The 24,257-nt window shown below is 45.1% G+C and overlaps 1 protein-coding gene across 1 annotated transcript in view; it reads right to left on the reverse strand.

Annotated features, from left to right (window-relative positions):
• The window catches only part of SDHA (succinate dehydrogenase complex flavoprotein subunit A), a 121,819-nt gene that overhangs the window by 60,970 nt on the left and 36,592 nt on the right, over positions 1-24,257 (reverse strand). The window contains exons 6-7 of the mRNA XM_073678451.1: positions 4,706-4,854; positions 840-964 (exon numbers count right to left, since the gene is read on the reverse strand). Of these exons, the coding sequence (XP_073534552.1) occupies positions 840-964; positions 4,706-4,854 (274 nt within the window). The remainder of the gene's footprint in view (positions 1-839; positions 965-4,705; positions 4,855-24,257) is intronic.

The raw sequence follows: 24,257 nt of genomic DNA on the forward strand, positions 1-24,257 counted from the left end.
GGGCAAGGACATGTGACATACACTGCCAATGACACATGCCCTTGCTTGTGTGAAAAAAAGCACTTCGCTCCGTGTGTGCGCTGCTGATAGGCTGACAGATTGCACCTCCCCACTGTAAATGCGGGAAAGAGAAAAAAAAATGGAGATCTTCATTATTCCTGCAGAGATCCATCCCCTGCCCCTCCCCCCACCCCGCTGTACACTCAAACTGCGTATTAACATTAATTTTCATCATTACTGAGAAAAAATCCAGTTATGATTTTGGTGCACGAACAGTTATCGAACATAACCTCGAACAGCCGAATTTTTCTCAAATTGTTCGTGTTCGCCGAACGGCTCGAACACCGCCCAAAACAGCTCGAATTTGAGATTGGCGAACAGTTCGAGTAGAACAACGCTCATCTCTAGTAGAGACCCACTTGTCAGACGCCCCCTATTCATTAAGAGACATATGTCTCTTAATGAATCAGGACCATCAGACTCCACCACGGCCCCTCATCAAGACACCTGTTAAAAATCGACATAAAAAACAAAGTTTTAAATACTAAAACTAGCAGCAGCAAATGACAATTTTTGAATGTCCGATACTTCACTTCTTTTGGTTATCTAAATAGGTCCAAAATTCTGATATAATTTCTTAATTTGTCATTATAAAAAATCCCCAGTACAGACACAGTTTGAAATCTTGTATGAGGAAAATTAACACAGTTATCAACCTTAAAAAAAAACAAAAAAACACCCACACAGCGCTAAGAGAGTTTTGATAAAATTGACAATATTTTATACAATGAGACGCTACACTGAAGAAATGTGCAAAATAAAAGTATAAAAGATTATACCTGTTGGATGAAACTGTACAAATTCCAAGTCTTGGCAGGGTAGCCCAGCTCGTGTCACCATTGCATTGCCATCACCAGTGCATGTGTGTGCGGAGGTGCAGCTAAAAAAAGTGCGCCCGTAACCACTAGGAGTTAAAAGAGTAAAAATAGATATACTGAAAAAGACATAACACGTTTTTCTTTTTTAACCAAATTTGAAATAAAATGTCCGCTAGTCACCAAGCCCCAAAAAGTGCTCATTACCTGATCAAAAGGGCACTCTGAGAGCAATAAAACAAGACTGTGTCCAAAACCGCAACAGCAAATTCAGAGCAAACCGCACAAATCATCAGAAAGGAGATAGGGATAAAACCACCAACACATGAAAACCTTCTTGATGAGGTTCTCCCAAGTAAAAGATTTGTTTTCTACTTTCTTCAGCGATGTCTCCAGTAAGGGTCATGGCTAGTGATGAGCGAGCACTAAAATGCTCGTGTGCTCGAAGCTCGGGTCGAGCACATAGGAATACTCGGGTGCTCGACCCGAGCAACGAGCCCAATGTAAGTCTATGGGAAACTCGAGCATTTTTCTTGCATCCCCCCCCCCCCCCGGTGGTCTGCAGAAGGTCAAAAATTGCCCAAATCGATGGGAACAGTGCTCAATTAAACGTGAGGCAGGCAGAATATATAGGCAGGCAGAGTATATAGGAGGGTGCATGAAAAACATAGCAGGGCACTTGGAACACACTAGTGCCCTCCGATTTTCATGCACCAGTCTCTTTAAAAAATCAGACTGAAAGAATAGAGCATCACACATACATTAGATAGATAGAAACATGTCAGTCATATATATAATAAGTACAGTGATAGTGTTGATTACTGTACTTGTCATTTAGTGTTAAAATAAAGGATTTATTTTAAAAAAAAAATTGGCGTGGGGTTCCCCGTAATTTTAGTCTCTAGCGGAGGTTAAGCAGACGGCTGGGGCAGATGTTTGAAGCCTGGGAAGGGGGTAATACCCACGAAGCTTCCCAGGCTACTAATATCAGCCCCCAGCTGAATACCTAGCCTTTACTAGCTATTAAAATGGGGGACCCAAAAAAAAATGACGTGGGGTCCCCACTATTTTAATAGCTAGCAAAGGCTAGGCAGAGAGCTGGGGGCTGATATTAATAGCCCAGGAAGGGCGTCATGAATATTGGCCCCCTCCCAGGCTAGAAACACCAGCCGTTAGCCGCCCCAGAAATGGCGCATCCATAGGATGCGCCATTTCTGGCACTTAGCCTCGCTCTTCCCACTGCCCTGTAGCGGTGGCAGTGGGGTAATAGGGTTGGGGTTGATGTCAGCTTATAATGCCAGCTGACATCAAGCCCAGGTTAGTAATGGAGAGGCGTCTATAAGAGGACCTTCTCAGTGTCTGCGGCATGGCAAGCTGGTTGGCAGCGTTCTGCTACGATCCAGCCTGTCATGTCAATGTAGCAGAGCTGAAGCCGTCCTGGGAACCATGGAAAGGAAAGGATGAGGTTGGTTTATTATTTTACTTTTATTGCAGGAGATCGTTGGCTTCAGCTGGAATGGGCGATACGGTAAGTAGAGTTTAATTTAGAACATTAAAGAATTGTGTGTTTATTTCAATTAAAGGACTTTATTCTGGGTGTTTGTGTTTTTTTTTCACTATGGGGTTAGTAATGGGGGTGTCTTATAGACGCTACAGGGCAGTGGGAAGAGCGAGGCCAAGTGCCAGACTTGGCACATCCTGTGGATGCGCCATTTCTGGGGTGGCTGACGGCTGGTGTTTCTAGCCTGGGAGGGGGCCAATATTCATGGCACCCTTCCTGGGCTATTAATATCAGCCCCCAGCTGTCTGCCTAGCCTTTGCTAGCTATTAAAATAGGGGGGACCCCACGTCATTTTTTTTTTGGGTCCCCCATTTTAATAGCTAGTAAAGGCTAGGTATTCAGCTGGGGGCTGGTATTCGTAGCCTGGGAAGCTTCGTGGGTATTACCCCCTTCCCAGGCTTATTATATATGTGACTGACATGTTTCTATCTATCTAATCTATGTGTGATGCTCTATTCTTTCTGTTCTAAATTGTCGGGTACCGGTGTATGCCGCTGATGAATTGCCGGCTTTCATGTTTCACTGTGAGGACTGTTCCCATCGATTTGGGCAATCACTGTAATGTCACAACCACCATGGCTGTGACATTACAGTGAGTGGCAGACAATCCCTACATGATTGGTGCTCTAAATAGCGCCAAACATGCAGGACAGGGACCCGAGCTCCCGCCCGAGCATCTCGAAAGTACTCGGCGAGCTCCGAGCATCTCGAGTACTGAGATGCTCGGGCGAGTACCGAGCAGTGGCGAGCATGCTCGCTCATCACTAGTCATGGCTAAATGTAGTAATGAGTCTGTAATTAATGACTCTTGAGAAATCAAAAGGCAAGATCGGCAACCTTTCTTATACACCTCTTACAACAGCTGCTGCCAGAAAACATAAGACCATGGTAAAAATCAAACCATCAGTGCACTTAGACACTATGTCAGATGCACAAACGTGTAGAGGACACTTCAGTGTTGCAAAATGAAAATGTGATTCCAGCATCCAGTAAAAACATAGCACACATTGCCAGAGTTTGAAACGCATTAGGGTAGTCTGTTTTATATCTTTTGGGAAGGATAGATTCTAGAATCAAATCTTTTAAAAAAAAATCCTTGTTTTAAAATTAGCTAAGAATAAGAAAATAGTTTCTCTATTCTCTAAAATAAGAAGAATGCTAGTATTAAGTAAAATTTCACAGCTGTTTAAAAATTATGGCTCTATCTATACAGTAATTTGAAGTAGTATTTGGACCTTGTGAACCTTTTCACATTTTTTCACGTTACACCCACAAACTTAAATGTGTTTTATTGGGATTTTGTGTGATTTACTAAAACAAAGTAGCAAGTATGTGTGAAGTGAAAAGGAAATCACACATGGTTTTCTTAATATTTTAAAAATATGAATCTGAAAAGTGTGACATGCATTTTTATTCAGCCCCCGGAGTCAGTACTTTGTAGGACCAGCTTTTACTGTAATTACTGCTGCAAGTCTTATGGGGTATGTCTCTACCAGCTTTGCACATGTAGAGGTGACATTTATGCCCATTCTTCTTTGCTAACTCGCTTTAGCTCAGTGAGATTGGATGGAGACGTCTGTGAGAAGTAATTTTCAAGTCTTGTCACAGATTCTCAATGGGATTTAGGTCTGGACTGTGATTGGGCCATGCCCACACGTGAATATGCTTTGATCTAAACCATCCGTTGTAGCTCTGGCAGTATGTTTCTGGTCACCTGGCAATTCCAGTATTCTATCAGAAGGATGTGGTGAACAGCAGTGTGAGCGGCCTCTTTTTACCTCAGCACCTCTGGTATCTCCCGTATTAGATCAGAAGATCTTCGTACACATGAAGGGAGGGGAACCTACTGCATATAACAGGTGCCTATCTTATTAATATTCTAGGTCGGATTTCTAGCAGTGTAATAAGATGGCAGCCATTTTAATGTATTATAGTGATTACTTCCCAAGACAAAATGAGCGTAATTAAAAGATATTTAGGAATTTATATAAAATTGCACTCTTTTTTTCTATTGCAGGAGAAAATCTTTAAACCCTATAGCAGCACAGTAGCTGAGCAGGTAGCATTGTTGCTTTGCAGGGCTGTGTCCTAGACCTGAATCTGACCAAGGACAACATCTGCATGGAGCTCGTACATTCTCTCCATGTTTCCTTGGGCTCTCTCCAAATACAAAAAAAAAAGAACTAGCTTCATATGAAATTCTGGAAAAATAGAATGGCAGTCCAGAACTTCCCAGCTGCTGGTCATTATCAGAAATAAAATATATTACCCTGTAGCTATAACCGTGTTCTTAGCCTTGAATCGATGTATGGATCCATCTTCCATACATAATGCAATAACACCACGACATTCTCCATTTTCCATTAGGAGGTCCAAGGCAAAATATTCTACGAAATAGCTGGTGTCATATCTGAGAGACTGAAGAAATAAAAACACAATAAATCGAAACAAACAGAAAAATTATCATCACAGAAAACATCAGAAACTAAACACTCCGTTCCAACACATGTTTTTAATCATTTACTACTGCAGACAGTTTTGGCCTAAAAAGGGGGATTTCTCATGAGCGATCTTCAGGAGCATACCACTCCGGGCTTCCTGATGCCAGGGGGAGGGTTCTCTCCTGATTGGATGCCAGTCCCAGCTGGTGGCATGGCTGCACCTCTGGTAGAACTGCACTCTCCGATGTCGCAAGCTTTGCCTCAGCAGCATCAGAGTGCACGGACCTAAAGCTGGCAGGATCCAAATTTCTGTACTTTAATTTCTGCTCTTGTAAAACATATAGTGGCCTTGATAAGCCTATGTATTAAAAATCTCCACAAATCATCCCAATTATACAAAAACTGCACCCAAAACAGCATTTGATGACCCTCCAAGGGCTAGTGTTGAGCGCAAGTGCTCACTAATTTATTTTGCATTGGGTTCTCTGGTATACTCCTAGTATCGCGGGTGCTCGAGTGACATGCTCGAGTCCCCGACCCACATGTTTTGCGGCTGATATAAAGAAGAAAAAAAACACGTGGGGATTGCCTGCCATACACGCTCAATCCCCGCATGTTTTTTGGGGGGCGTCTAACAGTGATGAAACATGAGGGGCAGAGACTCGAGCATCCGCGATAATCGGTGCAAAGGCAAGCACCCGATACAAACTCAAGTAGCTAGCACTTGCACGCAACACTAATGACAACATATTCAATATGACGACCTAAATGTTATCAAATTCTGTGTCGTACCCGTGTTCAGAATGCTCACTGTACGCCTTGGTAAAATCCTTGAGGGGTGTAGTTTCCAAAATGGGGTCACATTTGGGGAGTTTCCTCTGTTTAGACGCATCAGGGGCTCCCCAAAAGCGACATGGTGTCCGCTCTCGATTCCAGCCAATTTTGCATTCAAAAAGTCAAACTATGCTCCTTCCCATGAGCATGGGGAGCAGTGAATATTCATTTTCCTTAATAGCCGGCACACTGTGCCTGCAGCGCGGCTCCTGGTATGTATGGCACCCTTCATCCCTGTATATATGGCCCCCCTCATCCCGGTATGTATGGCCCCACTCATACCTCTTCTTGGCATATATGGCACCCTTCATCTTGGTATGCTTGGTACCCCCAGATCACAGTCACGCTGCACAGAAAAAAAAATTACACTCACCTCCTCTCTCCTCCAGCGCTGTATCCCGCTCTGGGCCGGAATAGTCACTGCTCCCCACGCCAGGACTGTGTGCGTGGGGAGCAGTGACCATTCATTCTCCCTAATAGCGCGCACACTGTACCCACAGTGTGGCTCCTGCTGCGCTCGGCAGTCAGCGTGCCCACTATTAAAGTCCATGAACATTCACCACTCCCACACAGTCCCGGCGTGGGGAGCAGTGACTATACCGGCACAGCATCTCGCTGTGTGAGGGAGCATGGCAGTTACGCCCTGTGCAGCTCACACAGTGAGATCCCTGTCGGCAACAGAGCTAGACGCAGAGCTGGAGGAGAGAGGAGGTATGATTGTTTATTTTTTCTGCGCAGTGTGACGGGGATCAGGGGGTGCCAAGCATACCAGGATCAGGGGGGGCCATGCATACAGGGATGAATGGGAAAGATGAAGGGGGGCCACACATACAGGGATGAAGGGGGCCACAAATACCGGGATGAAAGATGAAGGGGGGCCATACATATCAGGATGAAAGATGAAGGGGGGCCATACATACCGGGATGAAGGATGAGGGGGCCATACATACCGGGATGAAAGATGAAGGGGGCCATACATACCGGGATGAAAGATGAAGGGGGCCATACATACCGGGATGAAGGATGAAGGGGCCATACATACCGGGATGAAGGATGAGGGGGTCATACATACCGGGATGAAGGATGAGGGGGCCATACATACCGGGATGAAGGATGAGGGGGCCATACATACCAGGATGAAGGATGAGGGGGCCATACATACCGGGATGAAGGATGAGGGGGCCATACAAAGCGGGATGAAGGATGAGGGGGTCATACATACCGGGATGAAGGATGAGGGGGCCCATACATACAGGGATGAAGGAGCCATACATACAGGGATAAAAGATGAAGGGGGGCCATACATACAGGGATAAAAGATGAAGGGGGGCCATACATACAGGGATGAAGGGGGGAGGCATAAATACAGGAATGAAGGGGGGCCAAAATTACAGGAATGAAGGGGGGGGCATAAATACATAAATACAGGAATGAAGAGGGGGGCATACCTACAGGGATGAAGAGTGCCATACATACCAGGAAGAGGAATGAAGGTGCCATACATACCAGGAAGAGGAATGAAGGTGCCATACATACCAGGAAGAGGGATGAAGGTGCCATACATACCAGGATAGGTGTGAGGAGGGTCATACATACCAGGAGGAGGAATGAAGGTGCCATACATACCAGGATGGGTGTGAGGGGGCCCATACAGTACAGACCAAATGTTTGGACACATCTTCTCATTTAAAGATTTTTCTGTATTTTCATGACCATGAAAATTGTACATTTACACTGAACGCATCAAAACTATGAATTAACACATGTGGAATTATATACTTAACAAAAGTGTGAAACAACTGAAAATATGTCTTATATTCTAGGTTCTTCAAAGTAGCCACCTTTTGCTTTGATGACTGCTTTGCACACTCTTGGCATTCTCTTGATGAGCTTCAAGAGGTAGTCGCCGGAAATGGTTTTCACTTCACAGGTGTGCCCTGTCAGGTTTAATAAGTGGGATTTCTTGCCTTATAAATAAAGTTGGGACCATCAGTTGTGTTGTGCAGAAGTCAGGTGGATATGATAATGATTGCAATCACAAATTATTTGGTATTATCTTCATTTAATTTGCTTGCAAGGCAAAAACACAAAGAGAATGAAGCAAAAATCAAATCATTGATCATTTCACACAAAACTCCAAAAATGGGCCAGACAAAAGTTTTGGCACCCTCAGCCTAATACTTGGTTGCACAACCTTTAGCCAAAATAACTGCGAACAACCGCTTCCGATAACCATCAATGAGTTTCTTACAATGCTCTGCTGGAATTGTAGACCATTCTTCTTTGGCAAACTGCTCCAGGTCCCTGATATTTGAAGGGTGACTTCTCCAAACTGCCATTTTGAGATCTCTCCACAGGTGTTCTATGGGATTCAGGTCTGGACTTAGAAGTCTCCAGTGCTTTCTCTCAAACCATTTTATAGTGCTTTTGGAAGTGTGTTTTGGGTCATTGTCCTGCTGGAAGACCCATGGCCTCTGAGGGAGACGCAGCTTTCTCACACTGGGCCCTACATTATGCTGCAAAATTTGTTGGTAGTCTTCAGACTTCATAATGCCATGCACACGGTCAAGCAGTCCAGTGCCAGAGGCAGCAAAGCAACCCCAAAACATCAGGGAACCATCGCCATGTTTTACTGTAGGGACAGTGTTCTTTTCTTTGAATGCCTCTTTTTTTTTCCTGTACACTCTAAGTTGATGCTTTTTCACAAAAAGCTCTACTTTTGTCTCATCTGACCAGAGAACATTCTTCCAAAACGTTGGAAATGAAGTGTTCACACCAACGCGTGAAGGGAGGGAATGTACGAGTGGAGTCATGGGCTCTAAGAAATCCCATTACCGGTAAGTAACTACGTCTTTCTCCTTCCCCCATGACGGCGCCACAGAGAGAATTGCAGAGAAATGTATCATTAGGGAGGGAAGGCTGCTTCCAGAACACTTCTACAAAAAGTAAGGTCTGAAGAAGAGGCTAGGTCCAGCCGATAGTGATTAAAGAATGTAGAGGTAGATGACCACGTAGCAGCTCTACATATCTGTTCTATTGAAGCCCCAGCTCTTTCCACCCAGGAGGCTGCCACTGCCCTTGTCTAGTGAGCCTTCAGTTTCTCCGGGGCAGCTTCATGTATAAGGAGTATGCCAGAGTGATGGCATCCCTTATCCATCTCGCCAACGTGCCTTTGGAAACTTTTTTCCCCCTCCGAAGTCCCAGGAAGCACACAAAGAGAGCCCTTTCCTTCCTACACTCTTGTGTGGCCTCTAGGTACTGAATTAGGCACCTTCTGACATCTAATCTACATAGGTCCTTTTCTCCTTTGTTCTTGGGATTGGGGCAAAAGGAAGGGAGGGTGATCTCCCGAGACCTATGGAATCGTGAACCCACTTTAGGTAGGTAGGCTGGGTCGGCTTTTAGTAGAACTCTATCCTCCAAGATTTGTGTGAAGGGAGGGCCTGCAGATAATGCCTGGATGTCACTGACTCTACGCGCTGACGTGAGAGCTACTAAAAGTGATGTTTTGAGGGATAGGATTTTAAGAGATGTGTCTGCCAAAGGTTCGAAATGAGGTTTGGTTACAGCTGTAGGGACTAAGTTTAAATTCCAAGGAGGAAGGTTCCAAATGCGGATGGGTCTAGATCTAGTTGATGCCTTGATGAACCTAGATTTCCACCGATTCCTGACCAGGTCGCAACTGTATAGAGCCCCTAATGCTGCAACTTGAACCTTCAAGGTGCTTGTAGCTAGGCCCTGTTCCAACCCTTTCTGCAGAAATTCTAAAATGGCCGTCAGTGGAACACGTCTCCTTGAACTCTGGAACCTGAGGATGAAAGGAAAGTTTTCCTGTAAAGTTTGGTGGTTACAGGTTTCCTACTTTGTAGTTACATGGAGATTAAGTTTGGGGAAAACCCTTTATCCCTCAGTAGAGACCTCTCAAATTCAAGGCTGTCATGTGTAAGTTTGTTACCTGAAGATGAAGAACTGGCCCCTGGGAGAGAAGATCCGGGACTTCCGGGAGTACCCAGGGGTCGGAGATGGACATCATCCTCAGCCAAGAAAACCACGTTCTCTTCGGCCAGAAGGGGGCTATAAAGATCACTTTTGCCCTGTCTTCCCGGATCTTCCTCAGAACTGCCAAAATCAGGGCCATCGGAGGAAAAGCATAGGCTAGATCAGGGGTCCTCAAACTTTTTAAACAGGGGGCCAGTTCATGGTCCCTCAGACCATTGGAGGGCCGGAATATAGTTTTTAAAAAAAACTATGAACAAATTCCTATGCACACTGCACATATCTTATTTTGAAGTAAAAAAAACAATACAGGAACAAATACAATATTTAAAATGAAGAACAAGTAAAGTTAAATCAACCGGTATTTCAATAGGTAGGTAACTGTACCCAATAGGCAGCATAGGTCCTCAATAGGCAGGTAAATGTCCCCAAAAGGCAGCATCGGTCCTCAATAGGCAGGTAAATGTCCCCAATAGGCAGGTAAATGTCCCCAATAGGCAGGTAAATGTTCCCAATAGGCAGGTAAATGTTCCCAATAGGCAGCATAGGTCCTCAATGGGCAGGCCGTTTCCCCCTTACAATGCCATATGCAGGCTGTTCTCCCCTTATAATGCCCCATGCTGGATGCCACCCCCATATAATGCCCTATGCAGCATGTCCCTTCCCCCCCCATATAATGCCCCATGCAGGATGTCACCCCCCATATAATGCCCCATGCAGGATGTCACCCCCCATATAATGCCCCATGCAGGATGTCACCCCCCCCATATAATGCCCCATGCAGGATGTCACCCCCCCATATAATGCACCATGCAGGATGTCCCTTCCCCCCCCATATAATGCCCCATGCAGGATGTCACCCCCCATATAATGCCCCATGCAGGATGTCACCCCCCCCATATAATGCCCCATGCAGGATGTCACCCCCCCCATATAATGCCCCATGCAGGATGTCACCCCCCCATATAATGCACCATGCAGGATGTCACCCCCCCATATAATGCACCATGCAGGATGTCACCCCCCCATATAATGCCCCATGCAGGATGTCACCCCCCCATATAATGCCCCATGCAGGATGTCACCCCCCCATATAATGCCCCATGCAGGATGTCACCCCCCCCATATAATGCCCCATGCAGGATGTCACCCCCCCCATATAATGCCCCATGCAGGATATCACTCCCCTGTCTTTATAATGCCCCATGCAGCATGTCCCCCCCCCCATATAATGCCCCATGCAGCATGTCACCCCCCCATATAATGCCCCATGCAGGATATCACTCCCCTGTCTTTATAATGCCCCATGCAGCATGTCACCCCCCCATATAATGCCCCATGCAGCATGTCATCCCCCCATATAATGCCCCATGCAGCATGTCATCCCCCCATATAATGCCCCATGCAGCATGTCACCCCCCCCATATAATGCCCCATGCAGGATATAACTCCCCTGTCTTTATAATGCCCCATGCAGCATGTCACCCCCCCATATAATGCCCCATGCATCATGTCACCCCCCCATATAATGCCCCATGCAGCATGTCACCCCCCATGTAATGCCCCATGCAGCATGTCACCCCCCATGTAATGCCACATGCAGCATGTCACCCCCCATGTAATGCCACATGCAGGATGTCACCCCCCATATCATGCCCCAGGCAGGATGTCACCCCCATATTATACCCCTTGCAGGATGTCACCCCCCCCATATAATGACCTATGCCTCCATACATTAAAAAAATAAATAAATCCAATACTCACCTCACTCCTCCTCACCTGCTGCCGCTGCTCTACTCTGGTCCGGACTCCAGCGTCGCGGCAGCGTTGTCCCGCTCTGCGCTACCTGTGACGGCACTCGGAAGGGCGCGGTGTAAAGACGTCACCGCGCCCTCTGACCTGAGACGTCACAGGAAGCGCAGAGCAGGAAGACAGCGGATCTGCAGAGGCACGGGGAGAGGTAAGTATCCGCCTGCCGGGGCCCAGAGCAAGAAGGGGAGAAGGGCGGGCGCTGACACCGCTCCCCTCTCCTCAGCTCACAGCCCGGCGGGCCGGATAAAAGTCCTCCGCGGGCACCATGTGGCCCGCGGGCCGTAGTTTGAGGACCCCTGGGCTAGATGATGGTCCCATGGAATTATGAAGGCATCTAATGCTATGGGGTTCCCTCTTGGGGTCTATTGAGCAGAATGCATCTACTTTCTTGTTCTGACTGTTGGCGAATAGATTTATGGTAGGACGTTCCCACATTTCTGTGATCTGATTGAATACTGACCGAATCAGTTCCCACTCGCCTTGTCTCAGATGTGTTCGACTCGAAGTCTGCTCTGAGATTTTCTGTCCCTCTTAAGTGGAGTGCAGGTGGGGACCGCAAATTGCTTTCGGCTAACTGGAAAATGGAGAGGGCGGGACCTGGTTCCTACCTGGTGATTTAAATATGCTACTACTACTACCCGGTTGTCTCAGAATACTCTTATGTGGTGTCCCTGAATAGTTTAAGAATTCTAAAAGGGCTAACTTTACTGCTAGCAGTTCTTTAATGTTTGAGGTTACTGATCTTAGGTACTCTGTCCATACCCCCCTGAGCTATCTGATCGTTCAAGTGACCTTCCCAAACCTCTACGGCTTGCATCTGTGGCCAGAATCTGAGAGACTGAAGTCACCCACGGAATACCCCGGGTTAATATGTCTATCCTCATCAACCATCCTAGAGAAAGTGTAGTTTTTGATGACCTTCTAAATGCCCTTTTAGAAAATTTTCAGCTGTTAAGCTTTCCCACTGCAAATCTCTGGTGTGTGTCTAAGCCCATTGAAAGGCCGGGATACAGGAAGTCATGGAACCTAGGAGGTCCCTTATCCGAGAAATCTGAGCTATGATCTTCTGAACTTTTTCTGCCGGGAAGCAACACTCCTGATTTTTTGAGTCTAATAGGATATTCAGATATTCCTGTACTTGGTTCGGCTCGGTTTTGGATTTCTTTAGATACAAAAGCCAGGCTAAGGTTGTCAAGGAATCCATGACTTTCTCTAGTTGGTTCTTGCAATGATGGAGAGAGTTGCCCATTCTCAAAAAATCATCCAGGTACGGGACAATTAGGATATCTTGTTCCCTCAAGTGTGCCATTACCTCTGCAACTATTTTGGTGAACACCCGTGGAGCTATGGCTAGACCGAATGGGAGGGCCGGAACTGAGAGTGCTTGACTACCCCTCCTATTGGGACTGCTACCCTGTGGAATTTCTGATGGTCTTTGTGGATGGGGACGTGATAGTAAGCGTCCTTTATTATGATTATTAATTTATATAGCGCCATTGATTCCATTGTGCTGTACATAAGAAGGGGTTACATACCAAATACAGATATCACTTACAGAAAACAAAACTAACAATGATAGACTGGTACAGAGGGAAGAGGACCCTGCCCTTGCGGGCTTACATTCTGCAGGAAAGGAGAAGGAGACAGTAGGTTGGGGGGGTTGCAGTAACTCCTGTGTTGTTGAGGTGGCAGCAGGCAAGGTCATGGCAGGCTGTAAGCGTGTTTGAAGAGATGGGTTTTCAGGTTCCGTCTGAAGGATCCAAATGCAGAGGCTAATCGGACGTGTTGAGGCACAGAATTCCATAGGATGGGGGATATTCAGGAGAAATCTTAGAGGCGATTGGGTGAGGAATAGGTGTAAAGGAGAGAAGGAGGTCTTGGGAGGAAAGGAGATTACGTAAGGGAATATATTGGGAGATTAGTTCAGAGATGTATGGAGGAGAAAGGTTATGGATGGTTTTGTAGGTCAGTGTTGGTAGTTTGAACTGGATACGCTGGGCAATTGGGAGCCAGTGAAGGGATATGCAAAGGGGGGTAGCAGAGGAGTAGCGAGGCAAGAGGTGAACTAGTTGGCAAGCAGAGATGAGGACGGACAAAAGGGGTGCGAGAGTGTTAGCAGGTAGGCCACAGAGGAGGATGTTACAGTAGTCGAGGCGGGACATGAAGGCATGCACAAGCAGTTTAGTAGATTGAGGGCTGAGGAAAGGACGGATTCTAGAAATATTTTTGAGCTGGAGGCGACAGCAGGTGGCAAGAGCTTTGATAAGGAGTTTGAAGGACAGGGCAGAGTCAAGGGTTACTCCGAGGCAGCGGTCTGCCGGTACAGGTGAAAGTGTGATGTCATTTATTGTGGTAGAAATATCAGGTGGGGAAGATATGCGAGATAGGTGAAAGATGATGAGTTCAGTTTTGTCCACATTGAGACTGAGGAAGAGAGAGGAGTAGAAGGAGGAAATGGCTGATAAACATGCTAGGATTCTGGATAGCAGAGAGGTGACATCTGGGCCAGAGAGGTAGATCTGGGTGTCATCAGCCTACAGATGATACTGGAAGCCATGGGATTTTATGGGCTGTCCCAGGCCAAGGGTGTAGATTGAGAAGAGTAGGGGTTTTAGGAGAGAGCCTTGAGAGACTCCAACAGAGAGGCGGCGGGATGAGGAGCTAGTGTGGGAGTGGGAGACGCTAAAAGTGCGGTTAGAAAGGTATGAGGAGATCCAAGATAGGGCAAGGTCTTTGATGCCAAAGAAAGAAAGGATCTGTAGTAGTAGGCAGTGGTCAACTGTGTCGAAGGCAGAGGACAGGTCAAGAAGAAGGAGTACAGAGAATTGTCTGTTAGCTTTGGCTGTTAGTAAGTCATTAGTAATTTTGGTAAGGGCAGTTTCGGTGGAATGGCGGGGGCAGAAGTCAGATTGTCGGTTGTCGAAGACAGAGTTAGATGAGAAGTGAGAGGAAAGTTCAGCGTAAACGTGTTGCTCAAGAAGTTTGGAGGAAAATGGGAGCAGTGATATGGGGCGGTAGCTGGACAAGGCGGTTGGGTCAAGGGATGGCTTTTTGAGGATGGTCGTGATTGTGGCATGTTTGAAGGCAGAAGGGAAGGTACCAGAAGTTAGTGATAGGTTGAAGAGATGGGTTAGTGATGGGATGGGTGTGGGGGTGAGGTTGGGGAGGTGGTGGGATGGGGGTCGAGTGTACAAGTGGTGAGGTGTGATTTGGAGAGGAGACGAGTGAGGTCTCCTTCCGTGATGTTGGAAAGGGAGGTTATGGGGGAAGGGCAATGGTCTGGGAAACAAAGGGGTTGTGGTGGTCGGACAGTAAAGACTTGCCGTGTTTGGTCAATCTTGTTTTTGAAGTGTGTGGCAAACTCCTCAGCAGAGATAACAGAGATCGGAGGGAGCAGTGGAGGGCGGAGGAGAGAGTTAACAGTGTTGAATAACTGATTGGGGTTGTAGGATAAGGAAGATATTAGGGTTGTGAAATAGGCCTGTTTAACAGAGGTGAGGGTTGATTTGAATGCGAGTGTTGCTTGTTTGAATGCAGTGAAGTCATCTTGCGAATGTGTTTGCTTCTAACGCCGCTCCGCAACGCTGCATGTTTGCCAAAGCTATTTAGTGAGGTTGTTGTGCCAGGGATGCCGGTTCACTTGTCACGCTTTGCCATGCACAAGAGGGGCGACTGAATCAATAGCTGATGTGAGAGTGGCATTGTAGAAAGCAGTGGCACTGTGTGTCGTGGAGTGAGGATATGGATGTCAGTGGTAGAATATAGTCAGGGAGTGTGTGAGTGTCTAGATGTGCAATGTTTCTGGGGGGGGGGGTGCTAGTTGTTGGACATGGGTGACAGGTGAGGAGGACAGGGATGAGAACATGAGTAGATGGTGGTCCGATAGGGGTAGGGGGGAGGTTGTGAGGTTAGGTAGGGAGCAGAGTCGGGTGAAGATGAGGTCTAGTGTGTGTCCATCTGTATGGGTGGCTGAGGAGGACACTGAGTAAGTCCAAAGGATGTAAGGAAGTAAGCGACAGGAGTTTCGATGCTGTTGACTGGCGAGTGTCAGTGGGGATGTTGAAATCGCCCATGATGATTTTGGGAATGTCAGCAGAGAGAAAGTAGAGAAGCCAGGTGGACAATTGGTCAATAAAGGCAGTGACTGGGCCCGGAGGTCGCTATATAAGTCACTTGGAGGTTGGAGGGAGAGTAGATGCAGACAGAGTGGACGTCAAAAGAAGGGAGATAGAGGTGGGATAGGGCTAAAGGTGCAGTTTGTAGAAAGGAGAAGACCCACTCCTCCACCATGTCTTACCAAGGCAAGGAGCATGGGTGAAGTGGAGGCCACCGTAACACAGTGCAGCAGGGGAGGCAGTGTCACAGGGTGTTAGCCATGTCTCTGTGATGCCCATGAAGGAGAGATGACGAGAGGTAAAGAGGTCGTGGACAAAATGGAGCTTGTTGCAGACAGAGCGGGCGTTCCAGAGTGCTCCAGAGAGAGGGAGCAGGGGGGTGGGCGTCCAGGGCACAGGTTTTATGTAGGAGAGGTTGTGGTACTTTGCAGTTGGTTGGAAGAAATAGGAGGGGGAATTGGTAAGAGGTGTAAGTTGTGGGGGTCCAAAATTGGGAGATAGGTCGCCAGCAGTGAGGAGAATCAGAAAGAGGGAGAGCAGGTGGGAGAAGGAGAGTATCCAGCTTGTTTTATGTTTTGGTAGGATAGTTCTGAGGTTGAGGAGCAGATCTGCAGATGAAGTCAGGTGGGGAGTTAAGGGGGAAGGAGAGATGCTTATTTAATTAGAGGGTGCTGGGGTTTGGGGATAGCAAAGGAGAGTGAGGATTAGTGATGCAAAGACAGTAAGAACGTATGTAAGCATAGTGAAGGTTTAAGTGTGAATGAGAAAGAGAAACTAAGAACAGTTAGTAAATAGTAACTCGAACCTTCTGGCCACTGCTGGCCTATTTCCAGCATATTTCAGATAAGACCCTTAAGATCGACCCCTTTAGAGCCAGACTGGTCTATGCCACCAGGGACTCTGGATATATGAAGTTCTTAAAAGCACATGGAGTTTAACCAGCTGTGATCAGAAGGCAGGAGGGAGGGGCCGCAGCAAGACTGGACACAGAGCACAGGGTGGAAGTGGGGAATAATTAGGACGCAGATGCTAAATTCATTCAGGAAATAGACAGAGTGACCAGTGTGTATTGGGATCAAAGGAGTGAGGTGATAAACATGCAGATGGGATCAAACATACCAGGGAAAACAGATTGATACAAGCAGGGATCAATGAATACAGGGATTAATAGACAGCAGATAATGGATTGGGTACAGGACACAAACCAGGGAAAACAGATTGATAAAAGCAGGGATCAATGAATACAGGGACACATACCTGTCCTTTAGGTCCAGAACAGTCATGAAACAGTCCGGAAACAGCATTTTACAGATGGTTACATTGTTTCCATTTTGAAGGTCTGAATCTTCAATAACTTGTTCAGTTTCTTTAGATTTAGGATTGTCCTGAAAGTGCCATCCGTTTTTTCCTCAGAAATAGAGGGGAGTAGAATCCTTTGCCTTTTTCCCGGTAAGGGACCTCCTGAAGGACTGCTTTCCCCATCAGGCCTAGAGCCTCCTGCTCTAAGGCTTGTTGCTCTACGTCTGGGGATCTCTTAGGTATCACTATGAAATTTGGTTGGGGAATTGAGCGGAATTGAAATTTTAGACCTGATTTTATTAGGTCTAAGATCCAAGAGCTGTTTCATATGCTTTCCCAGGCCGGGAGAAAGAGATAACACAAAGACTTCCCAATGAGGGTTTTCCCCAGGTGGGGGAGGGGGGTGGTCATTGGGGGTTCTGTTGAACAAGAACCCTTTGGTTTTCCTCCTTTTATCTTCCCACTTATCCTGGTCCCTGGGGGACTTTCTACGGATAAATTTCCTACTCCGAAAGGATTACCTATAAGAGGTACTGGAGAGGACAGGGAAGCGTTTTTAATTATCCCCCCCTTTTTAGAGAATATCATCAAGCGTAGGTCCAAATAAGAATTCGCCCTCACAGGGAATGGAGCATAATCTTGACTTTGTCTGGAGATCTCCTGGCCAACATTTAGGCCAGAGGGATCGCCAGGCTGCGTTAGAGAAAACTGCCGATCTGGCAGCCAGCCTGACAGTCAGCAGATGTATCAGCCAAGAAGGCAGCTGCCCCTTTCATTACTGGGATGGAGAGTCTAGTATAGCATCCCTAGAAGTTTTCTCCCTCAGCTGTGATTCCATTAATGATCTATCCGTACAAGTGGCTGCTACCGCAGATTTTAACCACCACCCCAAGCGGCCTCCCATGAACCCTTTAGGAAAGTATCCGCTTTTTTGTCCATGGGACCCTCCAATACTCCCATGTTCTCAAAAGGAAGGGAAAACTTTTTGGAAGATTTAGCCACGTTTACTTTTGGCGCCTTTTCACAAAATGAACAAGCTGGGTCATCGAACGGATACAGTGGGGAAAAAAAGTATTTAGCCAGCCACCAATTGTGAAAGTTCTCCCACTTAAAAAGATGAGAGAGGCCTATAATTGACATCATAGGTAGACCTCAACTATGAGAGCCAAAATGAGAAAACAAATCCTGAAAATCACATTGTCTGATTTGGAAAGAGTTTTTTTTCAAATTTTGGTGGAAAATAAGTATTTGGTCAATTCCAAAAGTTCATCTCAATACTTTGTTATACATCCTTTGCTGGCAATGACAGAGGTCAAACGCTTTCTGTAAGTCTTCACAAGGTTGGCACACACTGTTGCTTGTATGTTGGCCCAGTCCTCCATGCAGATCTCCTCTACAGCAGTGATGTTTTGGGGCTGTCGCTGGGCAACACAGACTTTCAACTCCCTCCAAAGGTTTTCTATAGGGTTTAGATCTGGAGACTGGTTAGGCCACTCCAGGACCATGAAATGCTTCTTAGGAAGTCACTCCTTCGTTGCTCTGATGGTGCGCTTGGCATCATAATCATGCTGAAAGATCCAGCCACGTTTCATCTTCAATGCCCTTGCTGATGGAAGGAGCTTTGCACTCAAACTCGCACGATACATGGCCCCATTCATTCTTTCATGTACACTGATCAGTCGTCCTTGTCTCTTGACAGAGAAACTGCTCCAAAGCATGATGTTGCCACCCCCATGCTTCACAGTAGGTATGGTGGTGTTTGGATACAACTCAGCTTTCTTTCTCCTCCAAACACAACGAGTTGTGTTTCTACCAAACAGTTCTACTTTGGTTTCATCTGACCATATGACATTCTCCCAATACTCTTCTGGATCATCCAAATGCTCTCTAGCAAACTTCAGACGGGCCCGGATATGTAATGGCTTAAGCAGGGGGACACGTCTGGCACTGCAGGATCTGTGTTTCTGGCGGCATAGTGTGTTACTGATGGTAGCCTGTGTAACGTTGGTCCCAGCTCTCTACAGGTCATTCACTAGGTCCCCTGTGTGGTTCTGGGATTTTTGCTCACCGTTCTTGAGATCATTTTGACCCCACGGTGTGAGATCTTGTGTGGAGCCCCAGATCGAGGGAGATTATCAGTGGTCTTGTATGTCTTCCATTTTCTAATTATTGCTCCCACAGTTGATTTCTTCACACCAAGCTGCTTGCCTATTGCAGATTCAGTCTTCACAGCCTGGTGCAGGGCTACAATTTTGTTTATGGTGTCCTTCGACAGCTCTTTGGTCTTCACCATAGTGGAGTTTGGAGTGTGACTGTATGAGGTTGCAGACAGGTGTCTTTTATACTGATAACGAGTTCAAACAGGTGCCAGTACTACAGGTAATGAGTGGAGGACAAAAGGAGCCTCTTACAGAAGTTACAGGTCTCAGAGCCAGAAATCTTACTTGTTTGTAATTGACCAAATACTTATTTTCCACCAAAATTTGAAAAAAATTTCTTTCCAAATCAGACAATGATTTTCAGGATTTGTTTTCTCATTTTGTCTCATAGTTGAGGTCTACTTATGATGTCAATTACAGGCCTCATCTTTTTAAGTGCACAATTGGTGGCTGACCAAATATTTTTTTTCCCCCACTGTACTTCCTCTTTGGGGATAATAGGTTCTCTCTCTCGGTTTTCTTCCACTCTCTTAATTAGGGATTGAATTTTCTCATTAAGAGGAAAAGATCTTCTCTTTTTTTTGTTCTAGTCCGCCGAACATTATGTCCTGAACTGATCTTTTTGGACGAAGACCTACCAACCCCATGGTGGACCTGACGGCTTTAACGAGGCCATCTGTAACTTCTATAGAGAAACAGCTACGACCGCCTTTGTCCCTGGATGAGGATGAAGATTGAGATGAATTGGGATGTATCCGAGTCCCCCTCTTCATCCTCTAGACTGCTAGACCCGAATTTAGGGGACCTGTTTCTGGACTTTCAGTTTTTTTCCCTTATCCTGAAGGGATCTAAAAGATATTCTCTACCTGTGAGTTTATTATAGACCTAAGCTCTGAAGCAAACTTTGGGGTTTCTTCACAGATTGTTTGTTCTATATAAGAGCTGCAGGGTCTTTCTTCCCACATACTAGGTAACTCTTCTGTGCAAAGTGCACAGGTCCTGTGTTTGGTCTTGCCCGCTCTTTTCCTTCCCTGAATAAGAAGAGAGGAAAGGGGGGAACCCTAAATATAAAGTGAACTTTCACAAAGATCACTTACCATTCTGATGGAAGGAGGGGTACCGGGTTAGGAGGAGGAACCATTTTTGTAGACGGGTCTCAGGGTCGATGCCACACTGGAGTCCTTGCTGTGCTGGGACGATCTGCCAGAACGCCCACTCCCACTGTTACCATGCTCGTAATGATGAGAAGGGTACTCTTGACGTCCCGTTTCCTTATCCCGCTTCTTCTTTTGCTGTTGTGGCTGCGCCTGCAGGTGCTGCTGTGGTGATGGTGGTGACTGGGGGTGCAGAGTCAGCACCTCCTGGTGCTCCTGCTCACTCATGACTGATGGGGAGACTGCCAGAGCTCTATCAGAAGCACTCTCTTAGTGCTTCCTGGCACTCCCCTCCCCTGCAGTGCCAGGCAATATTATATATTATATTATAATTATATATATATATATATATATATATATATATTACAGACCAAAAGTCTGCAAAGCAGTCATCAAAGCAAAAGGTGGCTACTTTGAAGAACCTAGAATTTAAGACATATTTTCAGTTGTTTCACTTTTTTGTAAAGTATATAATTCCACATGTGTTAATTCATAGTTTTGATGCCTTCAGTGTGAATGTACAATTTTCAAAGTCATGAAAATACAGAAAAATCTTTAAATGAGAAGGTGTGTCGAGGGAGAGGGAGAGAGATATGACCTGGACGCCAGCGCCATAGGGACACCGGCACTCCCAGCATCCCCAGAAGAGGTCACACGTATGCGCCGACTGGATTTCCAGTCATGCCCTGCAGCAGTGCGTCATAGGGGCGCACCGCAACCCTGCGCGTGCGCACTAGAACCTGGGAGTTTTGGTGCACGCTTCCCACCAGCGCCGGCCCGGGCTGCCTGCAAGCAGGCCGTGAGGATCGAGGGAGAGGCAGCGCGTCCACAGATGCTCCATCCGTCTTCTCTGCTGCCACCACCCACACACCCTAGAGGCCCACTGACCCCTGCAGTGGTGCTTCAGGACAACGTGCCAGCCGAGGCAGGGTAACCCCGCTGCCTAAATCGGTCTAGCCGGGTTTGGCATCGATAATCCTTCTTTTCTGGCACTCAGGTATGCCTTTCCTTCTACAGGTACGTCATTCTATTGTAGGTTCCCCGTCAAGGACAGGAAACCAACTGATGAGGGAGAAAGGTACCGCCCTTTTTATCTGTAGGTTTCCTGTCCTTGAAGGGCGGATCCCCTCTCTCCATGGTGTCGTTGTGGGGGGAAGGAGAAGAAAGTGAAATTCCACAATTTAGAATTTTTTTTTTTTTTTTTTTACTCACCAAATTCACCATACGGTAAAACTAACCTGGCAATATGATTCTCCAGGTCACTACAATTACACACATACCAATCATGTATACTTTACTTTTTATTTAAGTAGTGAAATATCTGAGATTTCTAATAAAAACAAACAAACTTTACTTGTGTTGCCATTTTCCGAGACCCGTAACCTTTTCAATTTTAGGGATATAGTGCTATGTGAGGGCTTACTTTTTGCACGCTGAGCTGATATTTTTATTGATATCATTTTGGGGTACCTTCTTAACGCATTTTGTTGCAATGATGTAGCGGCCAAAAAAACACGATTGTAGAGTTTTAATTTTTTTTTCCTCATTACGTCATTTACCGATTTAAATAATTTACTTTATATTTTGATAGATAAGACTTTTACGAACACAGTGATACCAAATGTGTATTTACATATATATATATATATATATATATATATATATATATATATATATATATATATATATATATATATATATATATATATATATATATATATATATATTTATTTATTTATTTATTTATTTTTTAACCCCTTTACAACCCAAGGTGGTTTGCACGTTAATGACCAGGCCAATTTTTACAATTCTGATCACTTTATGAGGTAATTACTCTGGAACGCTTCAACGGATCCCCCTGATTCTGAGAATGTTTTTTCGGGACATATTGTACTTCATGATTGTGGTAAAATTTCTTCGATATCACTTGCGTTTATTTGTGAAAAAAATGGAAATTTGGCGAAAATTTTGAAAATTTTGCAATTTTCAAAATTTGAAATTTTATCCCCTTAAATCAGAGAGATGTCACACAAAATAGTTAATAAATAACATTTCCCACATGTCTACTTTACATCAGCACAATTTTGGAACCCAAATTTTTTTTTATTAGGGAGCTATAAGGGTTAAGAGCGATTTCTCATTTTTCCAACAAAATTTACAAAAAACATTTTTTTAGGGACCACATCACATTTGAAGTCACTTTGAGGGGTCTTTATGACTGAAAATACCCAAAAGTGACACCATTCTAAAAACTGCACCCCTCAAGGTGCTCAAAACCACATTCAAGAACTTTATTAACCCTTCAGGTGCTTCACAGGAATTTTTAGAATGTGGAAGAAAAAAATTAACATTTAACTTTTTTCACAAAAATGTAACTTTAGACCCAAGTTTTTTTATTTTCGCAGGGGTAACAGGAAAAAAATGGACCCCAAAATTTGTTGTGCAATTTCTCCTGGGCACGCAGATACCTCATATGTGGCGAAAAACTACTGTTTGGGTGCATGGCCGGGTTCGGAAGGGAAGGAGCGCCATTTGACTTTTTGAATGTAAAATTTGCTTGAATAATTAGCAGACGCCATGTTGCATTTGGGGAGCCCCTGATGTGCCTAAACAGTGGAAACCCCCCACAAGTGACACCATTTTGGAAACTAGACCCCTCAGGGAACTTATCTAGATGTGTGGTGAGCACCTTGAACCCCCAGGTGCTTCACAGAAGTTTATAACATTGAGCTGTAAAAATAAAATGTTCACATTTTTCCCACAAAAATGTTTTTCAGCCCCCACTTTTGCATTTTCAAAAGGGTAACAAGAGAAATTGCACCATGCAGTTTGTTGTGCAATTTCTCCTGAGTAAGCAAATAGATAAGCAGGGCACTTGTCTAGATCTGTGGTGAGCACCTTGAACCCCCAAGTCCTTTACAGAAGTTTATAACTTGGAGCCGTGAAAATAAAAAAAAAAATCAAGCTTTTTCCACAAAAATGACGTTTTAGCCCGAATTTGTTTATTTTCACAAGGGTACGAGGAGAAAAGGAGTTCTCTAGCGAACACTTGCGCTCAACACTAGTTGCCATAGTCATGTTTTTATTTTTCTGAAAAAAAAAAAAAACAACCCTAACCCCAACCCTAGCGTTTATTTTTTACGCTGTTCCTCGTGCGGTATAAGTGATTAGACGACAATATACTTTGGGTCGGTGCGATTACAGCGATACCAGAATCATATTGGGTTTTTCTGATTGACAGCTGTCACACACTAAAAGACACATTGTAAAATCTAGTTTTTGCATTGCCATATTTTGAGAGCTATAATTTTTCCATATTTTGCACGACAGTCATGTGACGGCTTGTTTTTTGCAGGATGAGTTGACGTTTTTATTGGTGCCATTTTCAGGCACGTGACATTTTTTGATCGCTTTCTATTCCAGCTTTTGGGAGGCAGAATAAACAAAAACCAACAATTCGGGAATTGTTTTTTTTTTTAAATTTTATTCTGTTCCGCGTGTGGTAAAATTGATAAGGTACCTTTATTATTCGGGTCAGTACGTTTACAGCGGTACCACATTTATATAGTTTTTCTATGTTTTGGCGCTTTTACACAATAAAAGCTATTTTAAGGACAAAAATATTTTTTGCATCGCTTTATTCTGAGAACTATAACTTTTTTACTTTTCGGCTGATGGAGCTGTATGGCGGCTTGTTTTTTGTGGGACGAGATGACGTTTTCAGCGGTACCATTTTATTTATATTCGTCTTTTTGATCGCGTGTTATTCCATTTTTTGTTTGGCGGTATGATAAAGCATTGTTTTTTGCGTGTTTTTTTTTTATTTATTTATTTATTTATTTTTACAGTGTTCACTGAAGGGGTTAACTAGTGGGACAATTTTATAGGGCACATCGTTCCGGATGCGGCGATACCAAATGTGTACTTTTATTGTTTGTTTTTTCATAATATTTATTGATTGGTACATTATATTTTTATTTTTGGTGGATTCTTTTTTTTTTTTTTATTAAT

Source organism: Phyllobates terribilis, unplaced genomic scaffold (assembly GCF_046119375.1).
Source record: "Phyllobates terribilis strain yellow unplaced genomic scaffold, ASM4611937v1 Scaffold_4__5_contigs__length_816908805, whole genome shotgun sequence".
NCBI lineage: Eukaryota > Metazoa > Chordata > Amphibia > Anura > Dendrobatidae > Phyllobates > Phyllobates terribilis.